At 59.2% G+C, this 21108-nt stretch overlaps 1 protein-coding gene across 1 annotated transcript in view; it reads right to left on the bottom strand.

Annotated features, from left to right (window-relative positions):
- CHST8 (carbohydrate (N-acetylgalactosamine 4-0) sulfotransferase 8) overlaps positions 1–20763 on the bottom strand; it is a 52636-nt gene extending 31873 nt beyond the window's left edge. The window contains exon 1 of the mRNA XM_012651521.1: positions 20552–20763. Coding sequence (XP_012506975.1) covers positions 20552–20681 — 130 coding nt within the window. The 5' untranslated portion in view covers positions 20682–20763. The remainder of the gene's footprint in view (positions 1–20551) is intronic.
- Positions 20764–21108: the final 345 nt, after the last annotated feature.

The raw sequence follows: 21108 nt of genomic DNA, 5'->3' as shown, positions 1-21108 counted from the left end.
TCCGGAGCTCAGCGCCGCTGTCAGGGAGCGCATTGGGTTGGTGGTCTGTGCTCCAGGGAAACACAACCTGCTCGTCCTGTTTCCCACCCAGAAGGGAGCTCTGGGGCTGCGTCCTCACTCCCCTCCTCCGGGCTCATGCTCACACTGAAGCGGCTCAGTGCCAGATCCCAGGGTGGCCTGGCCCGTAGGACCCGGCATGCAGCTGGCGGCCCTGCCCCCTGCCCCCTGCACCTCACCTGTGCAAAGCACAGTCATCTCAAGAGGTCAGTGGCCCGACGGCCCTCTCTGCCCAGCTCACGAAGGCCTCGGACAGAACCGACCAACTCAGACCCCAGCTCTCCGGGCTGCTTCTCTGGGCCACGGGGAACAAGACCACCTGCAGGCCAGAGCCCTGAGTGGCCGCATCCTCAGTGTCCCCAGGGGCAAGTCCAGCTCAGCTCAGGACAACAGCCACCTAGACCCACGGCCAGGCCCTGGCCCAGGCTCCGCCAAGCGTCTACCACGACCAGACGAGGGGACGCAGGGGACGGCGCCACCCAAGGCCGAAAGCTCCAGCCTTGTTCTGGGGGCTCACGCTCACTGCTTAGACACCTCTGCGCGGAGACCCCCGGAGTCCCAGTCTGTCGAGGGCCAGGCGAGGCCCCCGGAGGAGGGAGAGTCCCGAGAGAGTCATGTCACCCACTTGCACGGCACGTGGAACACAGGAGGGGGAGGCAGGAGAATCGCCCCTGCTTGCCAGTGAGGAGGGGGCTCACTCGGCTCAGAGCGGCGCGGGCAGAGGAGCTGGTGCTGCCACCTCTGGGCGCCGCAGAGGGCCCAGCAGAGCCCTGGGCTGCTGCAGTGACCAAGAGACGCTGGCCGTGGCGTTTTAACTTTCACCTTTCACGAGTTTCCTTACTAGGAGTCTCAGGCTCTCAGAATGAGGGTCTGGGAGGAGCCCACACAGCGGGGACAGGGTGCTCCTGGGGGTGCCCCTGGGGCTGCCGGGGCAGATGTCAGCCTGGAGCCAAAGGGAGACGCTCTCTCCAGCGGGACCTCTCAGCCTCATCTAGAGTTTGCGGCACACAAAGCCATGGACATAGAGCCTCAGGGGTGTTCCCACAATCCCACGCTGCCACACAGCTCTCGAGACACCCACACCCTCGTGGCCCTCACAACAGCCCCCCCCCATGCACGCGCGGTGTGCACACACGCGCGCACACACACACGCGTGCACACACACATACACACACGCACACACACATACACACACGCACACACGCACGCACACTCACACACATATGCACATATGCACGCATACACACGCACACACACATGCATGCGCACACACGCACGCACGCACATGCACGCACACACATGCGCGCATACACACGCACACACACACGCGCACACACACACGCATGCACGCACACAGCTGCAGCCGCGCGGCAGACGGCTCCCTGCACTCAGGCGATCACGGCCTCCCGCTCCCTGCACCGTCCGAGGCCCTGCACCGTCCGCAGGGCCCCCCTCCAGGGATCTGCCTTTTAGTAGCTGCAGCCTGGCCCCCAGCTGGGGCGTCCCCAGGTGTGGCCGCTCCCTCTGGGCTCCCTCAGCCCACCCCTGGAGCAGGCCCTGCCATGTCCAGGGAGAGGAGGCATGCTGGGGACCTCCCCAGGCCCACCGCTGCCCCACCCAAGCAGGCCTCTCTGTGCCATGTGGCCACGCCTGCCACCTGCGGCAGGCCCTGCTGGCTGACCCCCTCCTGCCCTGGGAGCTCCCAGGGTGGGGAGAAAAGGGGAGGCGGGGAAGGAGAGAGGGGCAGGGGTCTGGGCCTGGCCTCCACCCCCCGCCAGGCCATCCCAGGCAGACGGCCCATTGTCTGGGCTTGCTCCTGCACACGTGGGGGAGGGGCGTCCCCAGGCTGCAGACGCACGTTTTCAGGTGTCTTCAATTATTCATGGAGGCTCGCGAGAGCTGCCTGCCTGCAGCCACACTTTGCAGGAGGACTGCGTGGGGCTCCTTGGGCTGAGCCCAACAGAGTGTCCTCGTCCAGGAAAGGGGGTACCCTGGGGAAGGCGAGGCCCCTCCATGCTGCACCCGACCCGGGGGTGGGGGCCTGACCCAGCACCTTGCCCTTCTTCTGAGAGCCTGCACAGGGCCAGGATTGTGGAGGCGGCAGGCCACACCCAGGGCACAGATACTGCCTGTGGGCAGGGTCTGTCGGGAAGGGGGCTGGGCTGGTTAAGAGGCCGGTGGCCAGGGGCCAGCATCATGCACAGACCGAGGCCAGAGCCGTGTGGGGCTGGGGGCACTGAGGGGCCAGGCCCAGCGCCCTGCAGGCTGAGCCCGTTAACTCCTGGGACAACAGACCTCACGACAGGAGGGAAGCGCCCACTTTCTGTTCCTGCCCGGGCTCCCACTCCCATCCACACCAGCACCCTCTTCCCTGGGAAGCCACCCTTCCCCACTCTCAGCCCCTGCAGTTTAGACTAGGGACAACACACACCAAGAGGGGCAGGTAATCCACTTAGACCAACCAGCTTAGTCTGTCCCCAGCCACAGGAATTGGCTCAAGGATGGTCAGGTGACAAGTCTGGGGTGGTAACAGAGGCCCAGAGCTGCTAGGGCCTCTCCCCAGGGAAAGGCTGCCTGGGACTGAAGCCCACAGAGGGGAGAGCAGAGGCAAAGAATGGAGAAGGTGAGTTCTGATGACACCAACAGCACCTGGATACAGTCCTACCTGATGCTGTCATTTGCAATTGAAATGTTCCTGTCCAGCCCAGGACCCTCTTCCCCAGAATGCCCACTTCCCATGGGCACCTGCTTTCTCCAGCAGGAAGGGGAACAACAGGTGAGCACGGGGCTCCCATTGCCACTTCTCCCTTCCAGGCAGCAGCCAAGAGGGGGAGACAGTGAGAGGGCCCAGGGCAGGGCAGGCTGCAGGGCATCCCACCTCCCAGAGAGAGGACTCGGGGGTAGCCAAGGGGGACGCAGTCACTGGCATGTACAGCAGCGCTGTGATGATGAAGACAGGCCCCGCACACGCTTCCAAGTGACACACATGCACACGGATGGACAGACACGTGCTCCTGTATGTCGGGCACGCGCACTCCCATGCATACTGACGTGCACACGGACATCCGCGCGCACACAGTCTTGCATGCTCTCACTCAAGGCGGGCTCACGGGCACGCGCACTCAGCCTCCAGGCGTGTGCACACGCAGACCTGTCACACTCACGGGCACGCGTGTGCTCACACACTCCTGCCGAGCCCCACACTCGAGGCAGGATCATGTGTAGGGGAGGAAACGTGAGGGAGGCTGGTGCCTCGGGGCTCCGCAGGGAGTGGGGCGCGGCAGCCTCCGACGCTGCTTCCTTGTCTCCAGCCCCCTCCCAGCACAGCGCTCGTCTCGGGAAAGGTGAGTACCAGGTGAAAAATGATTAGCTGCCACTCAGCGCTTGATAGATGCAGACCCCCCCCCCCGACTCTTAGCAAGGGACTGACACGTTATTGATCCACTTAGCGTATTCGCATCCCAGCTGCAGAGCTGAGCAAGGACAAGCTAAAGAATAGCAAAGCAGGGAAGGAAAGAGTCGCGCCAGGTGAGGGGCCGGGGGCCGCCACCAGCCTGCTCCAGCGCCCGTAGCCCTCCCCGGGCTGGCAGTTATGCTTGGACGGGAAACAGCTGTTGCTCCCCTGAAACCTCAACTCCGGTCACACCCCCTCCAGGCTGGTGTCACCAAATGTGAATGCCCAGGCCAGGGAAGAGGGGAAGGGTGTGGCCAGGGAACAAGGAGGTGAGAAAAGCAGAGCCAGAGGGCAACCTGAGGACAAGACCACAGGAACATCAGGCTTGAGAGCTGCAGGAAAAATATCGGCTTCCAGAGATGCTGTTAAGTTTTCTCTCTGTTCCCTGAGAGAATTTAGTCCATCGCAGGGGCTATGGCTTCAGTCTACCAATAAACCTTTGCTGAACCTCCCCTCACTTCCTTCCTTCTTATACTATTAATACAATTACCTACCCATCCATCCACCCGTCCACTCACCCACCCATTCACCAATCCATCCATCCACCCATCCATCCATCTGCCCATCCACCCATCCATCCATCTGCCCATCCACCCATCCATCCATCTGCCCATCCACCCATCCATCCATCTGCCCATCCACCCATCCATCCATCTGCCCATCCACCCATCCATCCATCCATCCACCCATCCATCCATCCACCCATCCATCCATCCATCTGCCCATCCATCCATCCACCCATCCATCTGCCCCCTGACCCATCCATCCACCCATCCATCCATCCACCCATCCATCCATACGCCCATCCATCCATCCATCCATCTGCCCCCTGACCCATCCATCCATCCACCCATCCTTCCTTCCATCCATCCATCCACCCACCCATCCATCCACCCATCCATCCATCTGCCCATCCACCCATCCATCCATCCACCCATCCTTCCTTCCATCCATCCATCCACCCACCCATCCATCCACCCATCCATCCATCTGCCCATCCACCCATCCATCCATCTGCCCCCTGACCCATCCATCCACCCATCCATCCATCCACCCATCCATCCATCTGCCCATCCACCCATCCATCCATCTGTCCCCTGACCCATCCATCCACCCATCCTTCCTTCCATCTATCCATCCGCCCACCCATCCATCCATCCTTCCATCCACTCAACAGACATTTATTAAGCACCCAGCATGTGCTAGGCCCTGCACCCACTGTGGTGATGGGAGGTAGGATGGGGGGCAGGAAGGTGCCTGCGGGCGGACAGAGACAGGAAGAGCCCTGAGCCTGGTCCTGTGAGATGCCCAATCCTAGAGGACCAAGAGGGACAGAGAAAACTGAGGACAGACTGGAAGGTCACGAGCTGGCTCAGGACGCCCTCTGCTGGCATCAAGGCGAGCACGCCGCTGGAGCCAGTGTTGAGTAGGGACCTTGAAACAGTGGAGCTCGCAGAGAGGGTCCCCAGAGAGCACCAGCCTTCCCGGTAGGTCCCGTCACCTCCCACAAAGGGCTCCCTTGTGATTATCTGGACTTTGGGCTTCCTGTTTCCACAGACCAGGTAGATGTGGGACAAATGGCCTTGAACCTGGAGACGGCCCAGGCGCAGGCTGGGAACAGGCAGGGTGTCTCTGGTCAGACCACGCTGCGGCCACCCTGGCTCGGGCCAGGTCTGCGCACCACGCTTCCTCGCGTGCAGGACAGGCCAGTGCTGGCGGCCACTCTGCTTTCAGCAATGCCGGGCATGGCCCTCACAAATGGGGACACACCCCCGGCCCCAGCTCCGCAGGTAGGCCGACCCCCGCAGGGGACAGGAACTGAGGGGTGGGCTAGGATATGGGGGCAGGTCCTGCCCGGGCCCAACTGTGCAGGATTCTTTACGTTCTGAAACTAAAAGAAAACTGCTCAGGTCCCCATGCCGCCGAGGTGACAGTCAGGCTCGCCCATTTTTGGCCCCTCCCCTCTCTAGGGTCCTGGGAAGCTCCCCAGGCCCAGACAGTCTGGGTTCTGGAGGGGCCCTCTGCCTTCCGTCCTCTCGTCATTGCAGGCGAGTGGAAAGTCCAGCTGTGAGGCTGAGGTCCCCAGGTCCCCCCCACCGTCCTTTCTCTCCAGGCTGCCACCCGCTGGGCCTGTCACCCAACTAAGACACAGGCAGGCCTGGGAAGGAGAAACGCCACCAGGAATAAACACAACTTACTGTCACACGGATCGTCAGCCCCTTGCTGCCCGGCCTGCAGATACAGGGCAGGAGGGACAGACCCAGCCCTCCCCAGGCCTCCCCTCTGCCCCGGGGAGAAGCCGGAGCCGCAGCTGCTCTGATCCCGCCTCCCCTGCTCTGGCCTCCCCCACCCCGCCCGCCCCCGGCTGACAGAAGGTATTTGCCTTATATCAAGGGAAGTGCAAATGTTTTAAAAAACATTTTAGCAGCTTCAGCAACAGTTTGGAAAACACGTTTTATTTTGGAGGTGGCAGACGCCCGCCTGGTCTCTGGCTGTAGGGTGTCACACCTATGACATCACTGGCCGGGGGCGGGGGAGAGCAGGCTGGGCAGTCCCTGGCCCTGGGGGCCCAAGCTGGGGTGGAAGCAGTGGAGAGAGCAGACACCCCCCCAAGGTCCAGGGCCCGCGTCCCGCAGAGCAAGACTTGGGCACCTCCTTCCCTCTCTCTTTGTAGCGACAGGCACTCGGGATTCCAAAGGCAGAGGCTCAGGCCCCGGTGCAGACTCTGTCTCTCTCCCTCCTAAGCCCCGGGTGGCTGCCGCCTCCTCCCACGGGATCCTGGAGAGCTCGCGGCCAGCCTGGGCTGAGCTGCCTCCGTGTCCTCTGCAGGCCGTGGCTTTGACCTCCCCCTGGCGAGAAGCCGGGAGGCCGCTGAGCAAACACCACGGACTGAACACACCCATTTATCTCATCTTCCTCCCAAGATCCGAGTATAACGACAGCAAAAGAATAAGACAGAGAGGCCCACGGTGACAAAGAGAACAGGAGGGGACAGTAGCAGATGCCAGATTCCAACGTGTTTTTGGAAGATGCAAAGTGGGCGGCGGGCGGTAGCAGATTCCGAGAGGGGAAGGGGACACGCCGGGGGGTGTGCGTGGGAGACCGATTTGTCCTGCGGAATCGAGGCAGACGTGGGACTTGGAAGTCCCGGGGCAGGCGGATGGCAGCGGGAAGCAGAGACCTGCAAATCCAGCGCCAGGCAACCCCGGCAGGCGATGGAAGTCCACCCCGCGACGGAACTGCGGAGGCCCGGGAGGCGGGCAGGACAGCACCGAAGTAAGAGGATGAATCCAGAGCCTCCAGATGGAGCAGGCAGAGCCCCGGGCTCCCTCCCCGTCGTGCACACGCTGGGCATCTCTGCCAGGATGGAGGTGGCGAGTCTGTGTGTCATGGGATGAGTGTGTCTCCTCCGAGCCCTTCCCCTCGGTGCCTCTGAACCAGGCTGCAGAGAGGGTCTTTACAGATGTAATTAAGTTAAAATGGGGTCATTAGGGTCGACCCTAGTGACCAACATAACTGACGTCCTTATAAGAGGAGGACGTTCTGAAGCTGGGACAGAGGGGAGACCAGGCAAAGGCACGGGGAGAAGGTGGCTGTCTGCAGGCCGAGAGAGACCTCAGAAGAAACCAACCCCAGCAACCTTGACCTTGGACTTTTAGCCTCCAGGGCTCTGAGAAGATAAATTTCTGTTGTCGAAGCCGCACGGTCCGTGGTACTTCGTCATGGCGGTCCTGGCAGACTCACGCACTCTCCCTTGGAACTCTCCAGCAAGACGGACAACTCCTCACCCCAATACCCTGAAGTAAGGCTCGTCCCCTGATTTTCCATCAAACAACCAGGTGTCCCAACTACGACTGGGTCACTAAGGGCCACCAAGCACCTGAGGGCAGCCAACAACGCCACAGAGATCAACAGAAGCAAAGAGAAAAAGAAGACTTCAGAGGAAACAGAAATCATTCCTAAACAGCAAAAAAAAAAAAAAAAAAAAACCCTGGAAATCTTGGTGCCGTGGCCCGCTCCTGTAGTCTCAGCTACTCCAGAGGCTGAGGCGTGAGGATTGCTTGGGCCCAGGAGTTCAAGTGCAGCCTGGGCAACATAGCAAGACCCCATGTCTTAAAATAAATAAATAAATAAAAAATAATAAATTTAACACAAATTTACTACACAGCCTAGCAATTCTCCTCCTAAGTGTCTACCCAAGAGACATGAAAATATATATTCACACAATGATTTGCATGTGAACATTCATAGCAGCACTAGTCATAATAGCCAAAAGGTATAAACGATCCGAATATCCACCAACCAGTGAACAGATAACCCCAAATTCCATGAACAGAACACTGCCTGGCGATAAAGAGAAACAAACCACAGCTGACTCTGGAATGGCCCAGGTTCACTCACATGCAGACTTTCTTCTGCCTCTGCCACCCGAGACAGCAAAGCCAACCCCTCCTCTTCCTCCTCCTCCTCGAGGATGAAGACCTTTACGACGATACATTTCCATGTAATGAGTAGTAAATGCATTTTCTCTTCCTTATGATTTTCTTAATAACATTATCTTTTCTCTAGCTTAGTTTATTATAAGAATACAGTATATAATATACACAACATACAAAATATGTGTTGATCAACTACTTACGTTATTGCTAAGCCTTTCGATCAACAGCAGGCTATTCGTACCTAAGGTTTGGGGGAGTCAAAAAGTTATACACTGATTTTTGACCGCACAGGGTGTCCGTGTCCCTAACCCACATGTTGTTCAAGGATCAACTGTACTCATATAGAAACAGGGTTGGCGGAGGGGGGTCCCAGTCTGGCTGTGACGCTCCAACTGGACTCCTCCGGCAACACGCTGGGCCTGGCTCCCTCGCTCCTCTCTGGAGACAGGCCTGCTCGGATGGGGCCAAGGGTGTCCGTGGCCCTCCCCTTCTTGTCCTCTGACTGGCGGAAGTCCTAGCACAGGCTCAAACCAAAAGTGGGTGCCAGATAATGCCGCAGCGGAAAAGGGTGTGAATAGTCAGAGTGGACACTGTGAGCCCCTTGGAACAGGGACCTTTCAGTAAATATCTCTAAAATAAATGAGTGGAAAGTTCCCCCATGGGAAGAACCCGCCCCCGTCTCGCCCGGGGTCTTCTGTTCCTGCCCCCAGTGAAGGGACGGGCGCACAGAGACTTTGCAAACCCTGTATATTGCACGTGCTTGATGAGCAGACTTGATTTAAGCCCAGAAAATCCTTTAATTACTGCCGCTACTTCTGGCTGGGTTCTGGGAAGGAACTAATTCAAGCAGTGATCACTCGACCTGAAATATTATGAATGTAATTTCATTATTTGGTCTGTCTGGGTCACGGGCAAGGGGTTACAATAACTGGTTTTGCTGAGTGCCGCCTGGAGTGGCAAGTTCTCATTCACCTCTGTGGCTGACAGCTGCAGACACCTCACCCGGTAGTGCCCACGTCACCTGCCCCTGCCCGGGCCGTGGCCTGGCAGGTGAAAATGTCAGGGTACACCCAGAGCAGCCGGCCCCAGACTTCACGTGAAGTGTTTCCCATGCGAGCCGTGAGCCTGCGGCCCGCAGCCCCCCGTGGCTGCGCAGTGGTACCGAGGTGAGCACACACATGCCCGTACGTATCCGGGATCGCAGATGACAGCCAGGTTTGCCCAGAAATGATGCTTCCGTTATTACAGCAACAGAAGCTTACGGGTGGGTGCAAATATTTGCATCCGAGTAACTGTGTGTAAATGAAGGGCGGTTCCAGCCATGTGCCCCGCCAGAACCCCACTTCCTGGCCTTTGCCTCCCCCACATCTCTGATGACCAGTCACCTTCCGGATCCCCAGGTCCCTGCCTGACCCAAATGGTGAACAGAGGCCTGGCAGGGCTCTTGGCCCCTGACCCCGACAGGGGCACAGCCGGATTCTGAGGCCACTGTTGGTCAGCTCTGCTCACGGTCCTCTTGGGGTCTGGCCTCATGGGAGCCGTGCAGGGCTGGAAAGAGTTAACAGAGTCCCCTCCCCACCGAGAAGACCCACCACCCCCCTGTCCTCCCAGGTGGCACAGCAGAGCAGGCGTGCAGCCAGACACGGCCAACGGAGTTTGGGATGCTGGACAGACCCTCTCCTTCCAGCCCGTCCAGCCAAGAGGGGGCATGTTCTAAATAAGAGCTGTCTCTTAAACAGCAGGAGAATCCACATAAATACATGTTACAGATTCCCAGTTTTTTTTTTTTTGAGACAGAGTCTCACTGTGTTGCCCTGGCTAGAGTGAAGTGGCGTCAGCCTAGCTCACAGCAACGTCAAACTCCTGGGCTCAAGCGATCCTCCTGCCTCAGCCTCCCAAGTAGCTGGGACTACAGGCATGCGCCACAATGCCCGGCTAATTTTTTCTATATATTTTTAGTTGTCCAATTAATTTCTTTCTATTTTTAGTGGAGACAGGGTCTCGCTCTTGCTCAGGCTGGTCTCGAACTCCTCAGCTCAAACGATCTGCCCGCCTCGGCCTCCCAGAGTGCCAGGATTACAGGCGTGAGCCACCGCGCCCGGCCAGATTTCCAGTTTTTTTTGAAAGAACAAAAACAGAAACGAAGATCTGGACCCTGGGCCACATTCCCGCACAGAACTCTGGGCTGGAGCTGAGGGCAGTGGCCCTGCCTCTGTCCCTGTCCTCTTCCTCTCACCCCATCCCCTGTGTCCTGTGGTCCCTCCCTCCCTGCTGCCCTGCTCAGATCCACTTTCTGATGGGTCCTGGTGACCCCACCCGGGTCTTACTGACATCGCCTCATTCCTTTCTCATCCCCATCTCCCTCCCCTGGGCAGGCCCAGATGCTGAGGGCAAAGGTCAAGTGCACCCCCAAATGGCTGTAGTCTTGGGGGAGGTGGGATGGGGTCAAAGGACTCTATCTGCGATCAGAGAGGGCCAGGGCAGCCCGCCCAGGGCTAAGCACATTCATGGCCAAAACAGGTGAGGGGTCCACAGTGCATCCCATCAGTCCAGCCCAGGGGGAGAACCTCGATCGGGCCTCGGTGCAAGAAGAGAGGCGGCCCCGCCCTCCCTCTGGGGCCCCAGACTGCGAACACGAGCCCTCCCAGGTGCTCACCCTCCACCGGGAGCAGCCTCTCCGCAGGGGCTCCTGGGCAGCAGCTGCCAGGGGCAACCGAACCAATTTGAGCTCTGCTATTTTCCCCACATAAATAAAATTTTAAAAGGAGAGAATCTTCCACTGACTTCCGCTATGATTCAAGCTCAAACTGCAGAGCCGCAAACCCTGGAAAATCAGCGTCACAGTGAAACCATCGGCAGGTGCCCAACGGTGAGATTTGGGCTTAAACGGGATCTGCCCGGCAGCTCCCGGCTTCCTGCAAATATCGTGAGAAAGAAGACCACGACCCTAAATGGAAGAGCCGGCAGCGCACCCACGGGGCGGGCAGCCGGGGCCAGCGGAGGGCACACGGGCCTTGGCCCACACCCAGGCCACCCGCAGGCCCACCCTGCCCTGGAGACGCCCACCTGCCTCCAGACCTGGCTCTCCAGTGCTTGCTTCTGTTGTCATAACTACCACCATGACCTTTTCAGGGTTCTAAGAAACCAAGAACCACCCAGTGGCCATGGAGAAGGACAACAACTGTGGCTACGGCCCCGTCCCTGGAGCCTGTGCTGACTCAGAACCTGTCCACGCTGCCCGGGGTAGGAACAGGGGCTCTGGTGGGGCAGGAAGGTTAGCACGTGTGCGCACCCCCCGGGACCTTCCCCATGCTGGCAGGGGGCCCTGTTCCAACTCACTGTGCCCCAAGGCCCTCCTGCCCCCAACCCGGGCCCAGAGACTCCAGGCCAAGTGAGGCTGAGGGAGGGGAAGGGGCCAGGCGGAAGGGGCCACCCCGCGGGGACTGGAGTCCCGCCTGCCCTCTCCACGCCCTGGCAGATCCCCTGGGCTGAGAGGGAGGCGTGGCTCTGATGCCAGGTGACCCTCACTGAAGGCGCCTGGTCAGTGAATGGGGACAGAGGTGGGGGAGGCGTGGGGCGCAGGCGGAGAGAAAGGAAGCTCAGCCCCCAGCCTCAAGTCGAGCCTGGACCAGACATCATTCCGAGACATCGTCGGCCCACATGCACTGGGACCCCCCCTCCCCCTCCCCCCATCCCTCCTTCCCCCGCCCCCATCTGGGCCGGGCGGAGTGGGAAAGGGGTCACCCCACACCCGAGACCCGCTCTGGGCCTTCTGAGCTATGACTCACGTCGCAGGCGAACAGAGCCTGACTCACCCCCCTCAGGGTCCCTCGGGGAACAAGGCCGCTGTGGAGACACAACCCGAAACCGGGGCTACCTGAGGACAGGGCAGGCATTGGAACCCCCAGCCCTGCCTGGGCCCCGGCCAGCCCCACACACAATGGGAGACCCAGTTTTCCAGCCGACTGTAATTTCAGAAGGTGACTTTGTCAGGGGCTTCATTAACCAAAGAAGCCACAGGGAGGAGCTTGGGGGCTGGGTTCAGGGCGTTGGTTTTTACCGAAATCTGCTGGGTGTCGGCACAAAATGTCCTTTGAGGAAACAGCAGAATAACATCAGACAACAAAAGAAATGTAGACTGTGACATTAATCAGCAGCAACAGGCGGGGACAGAGGGGGCCGAGCACCGGCTTTGGGATCAGACAGATCTGGGTTCAAATCCTGGCAGGGCCACTCTGGCTGCAGGACTCGGGGCCACCGACGTAACCTGCCGGAGTCTGAGCTGAGGACGAGGACGCCTGCCGCCTGCCACCTGCCGCAGCCGGGGTAGGAAGACAGAAGGAAAGTTCCCGGTCGGTGCCAGGCACCCGATAAACAGTGACTATGCCTGTGTTTCATGCACACGGAAGCGTAGTTACATCGTCTCATTTTACAAATTACCGTCGTACACGTATCGAGCTGTGGTTTCCAAAGCCGTCTTTGCCCATGACGTCATTAGATCCACACAAGGATCCTGTCTTCTATTTTTAGCGTTTTACTACAGTCCCTTTAAACGTAAGTCTCACTCTCATTGGACACGACCGTTCCAATTTTCTGTTCTGCTCTCCTTTGTAATTTCCCCACCCCTAGGAACCTTTAGCATAACAATTCCGGGATCGTTTTCTATTAATATCAATTTTCAGATTACAGCAATACGATGTCTGTTTCCTAATTTAATCAAGTGATTCCTGTTATTAGTTCCTACATGCCCATTATTTTCCATTTAGCATATTTTAATGCACCGAAGGAAAGTGGGGCTCAGGCTAGAGCCCCCCGGGGTGTCTTCTGCAGGAAGAAGGGGATATTTGCTCCACCTGCAGGAGGGTGGAGGGACCCAGGAGATCAGGGCCACATAGGGACCACAGGTAGGGACAGCTGCAAGGACTGGCCCACGTTCAGGTGAGAGAGGGCAGGGTTGGTAATCTCCCACTGCAGCAGGCACCCCAAGTCGGGAACTCCCGGGGAGTGCATCAGGGAGGGTCCTTTGTGGCCCCCTTTCCAAACAGCACAAGCCAACAATGACTCCAAAGCTGGCACTGCCAGGACCCAAACCCACTGGGCTCAGCGTGTCCGGACTTGGCTGCATGTTCTGACCCTGCCTCCTTCTGGCACTTGTTGGAGCATTGCCGTGTGGGGGCTCCAAGTCCACCCCCATCAATACTGGCCCTCGTGCAACTCCGGGGGGCACCCGTCCCAATGCAGCCTACGTAGACAACACCCTGGAATTAGCCAGAAGGCAGCACAGTGTTGCCCTGTGTGGTGCAAAGCAGCAGCTGGGGCTTGGCCATCTGTGCCCCTGGGCTCTGGCCAGCCCCCCCCCCCGTCCCCTCCCCACCTCCAATTGTGCATTCTGAGCCACCAGTTTCCTTCCCTCTGCCAGCACAGCGATGGCAGCGCTGGCCCAGAAAGAACCTCCACAAAGACATTCTGGAGTATGCCAGAAAAAGGAAAGGAATCCCAGGGATGTGCTTGGAAGGGGAGCACTCTTACGAGCACGCCACCCACAGGTGTGACCCGGAGAACCCGGGTGCATGCGGTGACAAGGAGGGGGTGCTCCGTGGGGGGCTTTCCCGGAGTGAAACTGTCTCTGCTGCCGCCCGAGAAAGGAGAGCACGGGAGGGCGAGGCGGCGCTCGCCAGCGCGCAGGGCGCGTTTGAAGACACGGCAGGTGCGTTGTTTAGAAACACTGGGCTCTGAGTCCCAGCCCTGCTGATTCTGAGATGATACATTGCCAGCTACTTAACAGGATGGATCACTGCAATTACATGTCACTTCTGATATTCACAGTCACAACAAGGATGTGTCAGCCTCGCGAGGTTTGTAGCAAATATATATGATGTTCTGCAATGCCATTAGGAAACGGTTTCGGGAAACAGCCTCGAGAGGATTCCAATAAAACCCACCTGCTCGGGAAAAGCAGGGGGCTCCGTGGAAACTGCAGGGGCGGCTGCCCAGCCCGGGACAGAGCAGGGGCCGAGACACACAGCTCAGGGGGACAGGACTGGCTTCCCAGAGGTCCAGCAGGCCTTCCCGCCCAGCTGCCCAGAGAAGGTAGACGGGGGGCGCCCAGCGCACCTCGGCGTTTACTCTGTTTCCCCACCGGGCTGCACTGTCGAGAGCCTCTTAGCAGTTACCCCTGTGGCTCTGGCCCACCCAGGGCTTTTGTCCTGGTCAGATGGTCTCAGAGCTCCAAGGAGTCACTATAGGGCCCAGACAAACCTTGTCATTGCAGTGTGACCCTCATACTGGCACAGGCAGGCTGCGTGTCCTTGGTAACCATGGGACCCAGAGCAAGCGCCACACTGTCATCTGTCAACACAGCCCTGCCTCCAGGGAACCCAGACAAGAGCCCTGGAGCCAGTCGGCCCAGGGGCGTCGGAACGCTGGCTCTGCTGATTTCTAGCCAGGAGACGCTGGGCATGATGCTCATCAGCGGGTGCTCCAGAGAGACACCGGCTCCGACAGTGTCACCCTGGCCCCACATCACTGCTGCTACTGGAGGGCAGCACCTCTAGTGCACGAGAGAGGACAAAGGAGTGGCCCACAGCTCCCCTCCTCCAGGAAGCCCTCCTGACTCCTCTGTCTCAGCCTGCCTTGTCCTCTGAGTGTGCCCTGGGTCAGTTCTGGCTCTTCCCCCTGACCCCCTGAGGCAAGGCCAAGTCTCCCGCTACTGCCCCCAGCCTGGAGCCCTCTAGGGAAGGGCCTGGGGAACCTTCCTGAGCCCCCAGATCGGGAGCTCCTGAGAGTGCAGCCTGAGCTTCCTCTGGCTCCTGCTCTTCCTCTGCACCCCTCCCCTGCCCCGGCACAGCTGGGGGGCGGGGCGCACAGTGGCCTTGCTCAGATGGGCACACACAAGTCTCCTCCCCTGCTGGCGAGCCCGGGGACCCAGGCGTGGAGGCCTCATTGCAGGACAAGGTGAGCAGCTTTGGGCAGAAGCCTGGTTTTCAGCCCTGGCACGCAGCCCGCAGGGAGTATGGGCGGCTTCCACGCAGGCTCTGGCTCCCTGGCCTGGAGACGTGGGGCAGACACGAGTCTAAGAGACGCCAGACCCCACAGCAGGGCGAGGTTCTCCCACGGCCTTTCCAAGCGGCGTGGCCCAGCACCCGGCCTGGGGTGTGCGAGGTGAAGGCGTGTGTGGACCTGTGAACCGAGATGGGGGTGCAGAGGGGCGGTGGGTGGCACTTCCTGACTCTCTTGCCTGGTCCGTGGGCTGGAGCGCCCGGGTGGAGCAGTCACAGGGCAGCTGCACACGCCCTGCCAAGCAGCTCAGAGGCCACGAGCCCCAAGCAGAGCACACGGTCTCCCGCCCCCTCCCCCACAGCTCTCCCCACCTGGCACATCTGCCGTGGTGAATGGCACCCCTGACCACCCTCTGCCAGAGCCCCCCAGAGTCCTCCTGAACCAGACCTTCACCCACCTCACTGTCCCACCCACGAGGTCGCCAATTCTGCACCCGACGCCCTTCGTGGCCCCGAATCCACCCCTTGCCCAGCCCTCTCTGCCCTAGGCCTGGCCACCTGTCCCTGCTCCACCCGACACCCTCCCAACGGGTCTCCTGGCATTTGTCGTGTCTCCCCTCCGCTCCCTGCCCACAGCCACACGACATGCAGCCACCAGAACGGGCTTTCTGATGCTCCACGCCCCACCCCAGACCCCCCAGGTCTCCCCATCACCCGGGGCAAAGACCAGCTCCTCCGCCACGCTCCAAGGGCTTGCTGGGCCTGGGGCCCGGCTGTGTCTTCGGCCACAGGTCACGTTCCAGCCCTAACCCACCTGGAGTTCTCCACCTGCTATGGTCTCTCACGCCTCCAGACCTTATCCACACTGTCCTCTCTCCTCCCCGCGACAGTGGGGGCCACAGTGCTGGGGATGCAGTTTGGTGTAGTGGTCTACAGGCAGCAGCCCAAGGACACATCCCAGCTCTGAGCCACAGCTGTGCGGCCTTGGGCGCGGTTCTTAACCTCTCTCACCTCAGTAGTCTCATCTGTCAAATGGGATAATAACAATTAACTCACGGGGGTTTTAAAGCATCGAATAAGTATTAAACACACACAGGTGTGTGTGATAGTGCCTGGCGCTTCTGTGTCCGCCCCGCCCTCGACACTTTGTCGTAAACAGGGTTCATTTGTTGCAAGAATTAAATGCATTAAAACATGTCAAGTGCTTAGCACAAGACCTGGCACACGGTGAATACTCAATGTTCGTTATCACTGTTACCCTTGAACGCCCCCTGTGCCCGCAGGGACTGCCTCAGGGCAGGTTATAGGCTGAGAGGCCGCCAAGGACCGCCCAGGCCTTGGTCTGCGCTGGGGGTCCCAGTGAACGGGGGGGGGGGGGGTTGCTGCTGCCAACGGCGGATGCCTCCCCTCGTCACCACCCCAGAACCGCCGCCCACAACTCCTCAACTCCCAGCAAAAGCAAAGAGCTCTGAAACACGGGGTGGCCCTACTTTAAGAAAACTCACTCTGCAAAAACCAAAGATTTGGGGAAAAAAAACAACAACAACTATTTACAGTGTGCTAGCAACAGAATCTGTATCGTGAGTCATTTTTTATGTATCAGTGAATAAACCAATCAACCCACCGTGCACTTTCGCTTCATGGGTCACTAACAATGACGCTCCTTGCCCCATTAAAACAAAATCCATTCCACTTAAAAGAACGAAGGAACGATAAAATCAGAACATTGCCATCGTGTAACCTCTAATGAACGGATAGATCTGGGCACGATAATCGGTGGCCAATGACATCGCGAGAGAGCCGGGCAGACGCGAGCCTCCGGACGGACGAACACAGAACGCCCGGGAATTCTTGCCAAGAAAAAACCCCCAAAACACAAATACAACCCAAACCTATATCTGATCGAGCTTCAAGATTTATCTAATTTATTAGGACTACAAAGAACAGAAAACAATGTTAAACTACACCAAACAGGCCCAATGAGCAAAATCCCAACTGAGGGACATTCTGTAGGACCCACGACTGGTTTTCCCAAATAAACAGGGGACGGGGAAACTTTGGACTAAAAGAGACTTAAAATACTCAGCAAAACTGCAATGTGTGGGCCTTATCTGGACACCGGAAGAAACACATTGGACATAAAAGTATTTATATTTGTGAGACAACCAGGAATTTGGACACTAACTGGGCATTTGATGATATTAGGATATTGTTAAATTTGATGATATTAAAAGGAGCAGGTTTAGTGGTAACGTTTGTAAAAAAAGAGTTCTTAACTTTTAAACTGGGAAATATATTGAAAGATTTATGGACAAACTGATAGGGTGTCTGGAACAGGCTTCAAAACCAGACAGAAGGCGGGAGGTGGATGTCGGCAAGGACAGGGCCGGCCTGGCCATGCTGCGGGGATGGGGTGACAGGTGCATGGGGCTCATGTACTCTCCTAATCTGCGGTGCGTATTCAAATCCTCCAGAATAAAAAGTTCCAGAAGAAAGGCAGCTCGTGAGATTCAGTTTGCTCGACCGAATGAGGAGTCTGCCCCCCGCAGCCCCCAGAGCCAGCAGGTTGGGGGGTGTTATGCCCGGTTCTGGCCTGGTCTCCGAGTCTTTCTCTTGGAGAAGGGGTGAGTCTTGTCTCCTGGGTCAAGAATTAAGTTTCCTGAGAGCAGATGCCCTGGCCTCAGGGCCTGGCAATATTGGAAACTGGAAAATAATTGTACCTGGATAGGTGACTTCTCTGATACCCAAGAAACCATAATGGAATGCAGGGAGTTTAACAGGTAGCTATTTCTGTTTCAAAAGATTTGCTTTAAAACACAGGGAAGTTTTTTCAAATATGGTTTGATTTACCAAACGTAGCCCCCCCACAGGATTCCATCGAAGGCACGAGGCGGGCGAAGTTGGCAGGCTGGTCCGGGGGACGTCCAGGTGCTGCTGACACCTGGTAGCTCCGTGGGGGAGACCGGACGCTGCCAGACCCCAAGGCACCACAGCAACTAAGAACTCCGGCCGCTTTCTCCAGCTCGTTCCTGAACTTCACGGGCTCCTCGTCCCTTCCCACCTTCGTAGTGCCCAAAACTGCAGACCCCAGAGAACTCTGTCCCCAGCAAATTTGTGCCTCGGTGTGGAACTTCCTCTGCAGATTTCCCCACCCCTGGCCACGGCCTTGCCCAATCCGGAGGCCAGGGCACCCCCCAGAGCCTGCACCTCCCGTGGACAGAAACCCGCGGAGAGACTCGTCAGGGGCCCTTGGGGCCACCCAGCCATGCAACCGGACACACACACGTTGTAAGCACCGGTTTCCAACAGATACATGTAATCAAGGTTTATATGCTCAGAGAAGCCAACAGGATGGGATTGTTTCACTTGAAAGATCAGAAGAAAATTGTAACTAATGTTGTGGAAAATTACTTTGATATTGCTTTCTTGGTACGGAATCACAATTAGGCCGCCGCGCGAAGTACAGGGAAGAATAAATGAATAGCAACAAATCAACACAAACAGCCTGTGTCGGGAGCACTGTGCTCAGGGAAAGTCACGTGAGCGTTACTTAAAGTTTCACGACCGTGTTTGGCGTGGTTTGCTTAGACCGTCGAGGCTGCCCGTCACCTGGCACGTGGGGAGACTGGTCCTGCCGCGCTGACCCTGAGAAGCCCCCCGAGTGCTCCTCACCTGCTCTGCTGGCTGCAGAGGACACTCGTGTCATCTCCGAGCTCCTCCCCGAGGACACCTCTCTACCCCAGAGGTCCCAGCCGCGTGGCCGGGCAGGAGTCGTGGCCACCAAACCAAAATCCCACCAGGAGTGTCCAGCCCGGCCCTGGAGTACCATACAGGGGCCCAGGCCCCCCGTCCCCGGTGAGCATCATGGGCACACTCCTGCCTCCCCCCCAGGCCCCTCCCACAGGACACAGACTCTGGGCACCCGGACCCTCTGCTCACGTGTGTGTCCCCGACCACACACACACCAAGGCGTGCACCAAGGACACGCACGCCCTTTACCCCGAGCAGTGTTCGAGCGCCCTTCTTCCCCAGTTTGCTTCTGCGCACAGCACACAACCACGGGACCAGCTCTCTGTGCGCCCCGACGGTGCCGTCCCGGGGCCCCGTTCTGCTGACGCAGTGGCAGCCGCTGTCCCAGGGCTCGTGTGAGGCTGCAAAGTCCCCACAGAGGAGCCAGCTCAGTCACGTGCACCTGCTTCTTCAGACACCTGGGAGTGGCCAGACTCGCTCTGCATGGCCCTGCATGGCCACCACCTGCGGGGATGGCCAGGGTGTGAGTCAGCGCCGATGACTCGCCCACGGTCTCCTGGGGCCCACGGGGGCCTCTGGCGGCAGCCCTGGCCTCCTCATGCTCCTTCCACCTTCCCTCCGGGTGCCCGGGGGTCCTCAACCCACACTCAGGGCCACACGTCACGGGCGTCTGCCCTTGTTGGCAGAAGCAAAACAACAGCGGGGGCGGCTTGCAGAAGATGACGGCGTGAGCCCGTGAGAGCCGATTGTGGGCCGGGGAGACGGCTGCAGGCTTGGGTGCCTCTTCGCTGCCCGAGGGCGGGTGCCGGAGGCTGCAGCCCCCCTCCTGTGCTCTGGGAATGCCTCTGCCTAAGCTCAGCCTCCACTGCCCTTCTGTCCTGTCTCTGGTCCAGGGCACTGCGTGAGCGCATGTGGGGGCGGGGGAGAGACAGAGACAGAGAGAGAGACAGAGAGAGAGTGAGAGAGAGAGAGAGAGAGAGAGAGAGAGAGTGTGTGTGTGTGTGTGTGTGTGTGCATGCATGTGCCCAACTAACCCCAGGGAGACGGGGCACCTCCGGGGGTGCACAAGCTGGACTGTGAGGGGTTGTCTTAACGGACTCACCCCAACAGGGGCCACTGCGGGGACACCTGCTTCCTCTCACTCCAAAGCAGAGCGCTCCTGGCCTTGGCCCTGTCCCGGGGACCCCCAGCCCCGCGGCGTCTCTGGCGAAGGGGAGCTGACCCTCGGCAGCAGGGACCTCACCTGAGCTCCCCTCTCCACATTCCACCTGCCCTGAGACGCCAGAACCGCCTCCCCACTCTCCCCTCTCTGCCGTCCACCTGTCCCCAGCAGACCCCTGCCACCCAGGGAGGGGGCGCCCCTCCAGCGCGTCACCAGGCACAGGCGGAACAGGAAGCAGCAGGTGGGGCTGGTGGGAGGGGGTTTTGCCCTCTCAAAGCCAGCGGGTGCCCGACCCCCTTTGCCCAGGCCAGAGGAGCTAGATTCAAGGGTTCCCCAGGACTGGGCAGGGAAACTGAGTCTCACTCGGCAGGCACGGGCTTAGGGAGAAGTTGTTCACCCTCTGACGTCCCTGACAATGCAAAAGAGACCTGAGAGGTGGCAGATTCCCATTTATATCTGAGTTTCACCAAAGGCAACAACCGGCTGGACAGGTGGCCTCGCCGTCATCCAAGAGGGGCCACCCCGTTGCTGTGCGCTGACTGGAGGTTGACGTCAGACACACACTCCCACGTTGAGGCCAGTGACTGCCGGGCGGCGAGGGCCCCTCTGCTTGCCGGACACAGACTCAGCCCCCAGGTCCGGCGCACCAGGGCGGCTGTGGAGACCTGGGCCTCAGGCGGGGCAGGCTCACCTGGCACCTGCTGGGGGGCGAGCTCCGTGGGGTCCTGCAGGCTGATGAAGAGGAGGAGGCCCGCAGCTCCGAACAGCAGGACGGACGAGAACATGCAGGCCAGCCGCATCGTTCCGGGTTGCAGGGTCATCCGGGGCTCGCTCCGGGGTCACCTCGCGGGTGTGGGAGGCACGTTCTTCCCTCATCGTCCACACCAAGCATCCATCAGGCCGAGGTCTACAGGGCAGAGGGGAGACGGTCATCGCCGAGTCGCAGGGCATCAGGCAGGTGTGACCCCAGTCACTGCAGTGACCCCGCAATAAGCCCTGGAGCCCCGCCCTCCGCAGGTAACTCAGGTGTGTCCCTCCCACCTTTCCAAGTCCAGGGAAGCTGAGGGAAGCCCCACTGGCTCCCGTGGCTGGGACACCGGCTTCCTGCCAGGGTCTTCTGGATCTGCACCCTGGTAAAAACCACAGCATGAGACACTTTGCGGCCCTGCCTGGGGGAACACAAGGGGACCCCTGAGACCCACAGCCGGGGACCAGCGGCCACCCCCCTGCAGTGTCCAGGCTCTGAGC

Source organism: Propithecus coquereli, unplaced genomic scaffold, assembly GCF_000956105.1.
Source record: "Propithecus coquereli isolate 6110/MARCELLA unplaced genomic scaffold, Pcoq_1.0 Scaffold358, whole genome shotgun sequence".
NCBI classification, from domain to species: Eukaryota; Metazoa; Chordata; class Mammalia; order Primates; family Indriidae; genus Propithecus; species Propithecus coquereli.
Note: the sequence above shows the minus strand (reverse complement) of the source record. Positions and strands in the feature narration are given on the sequence as shown.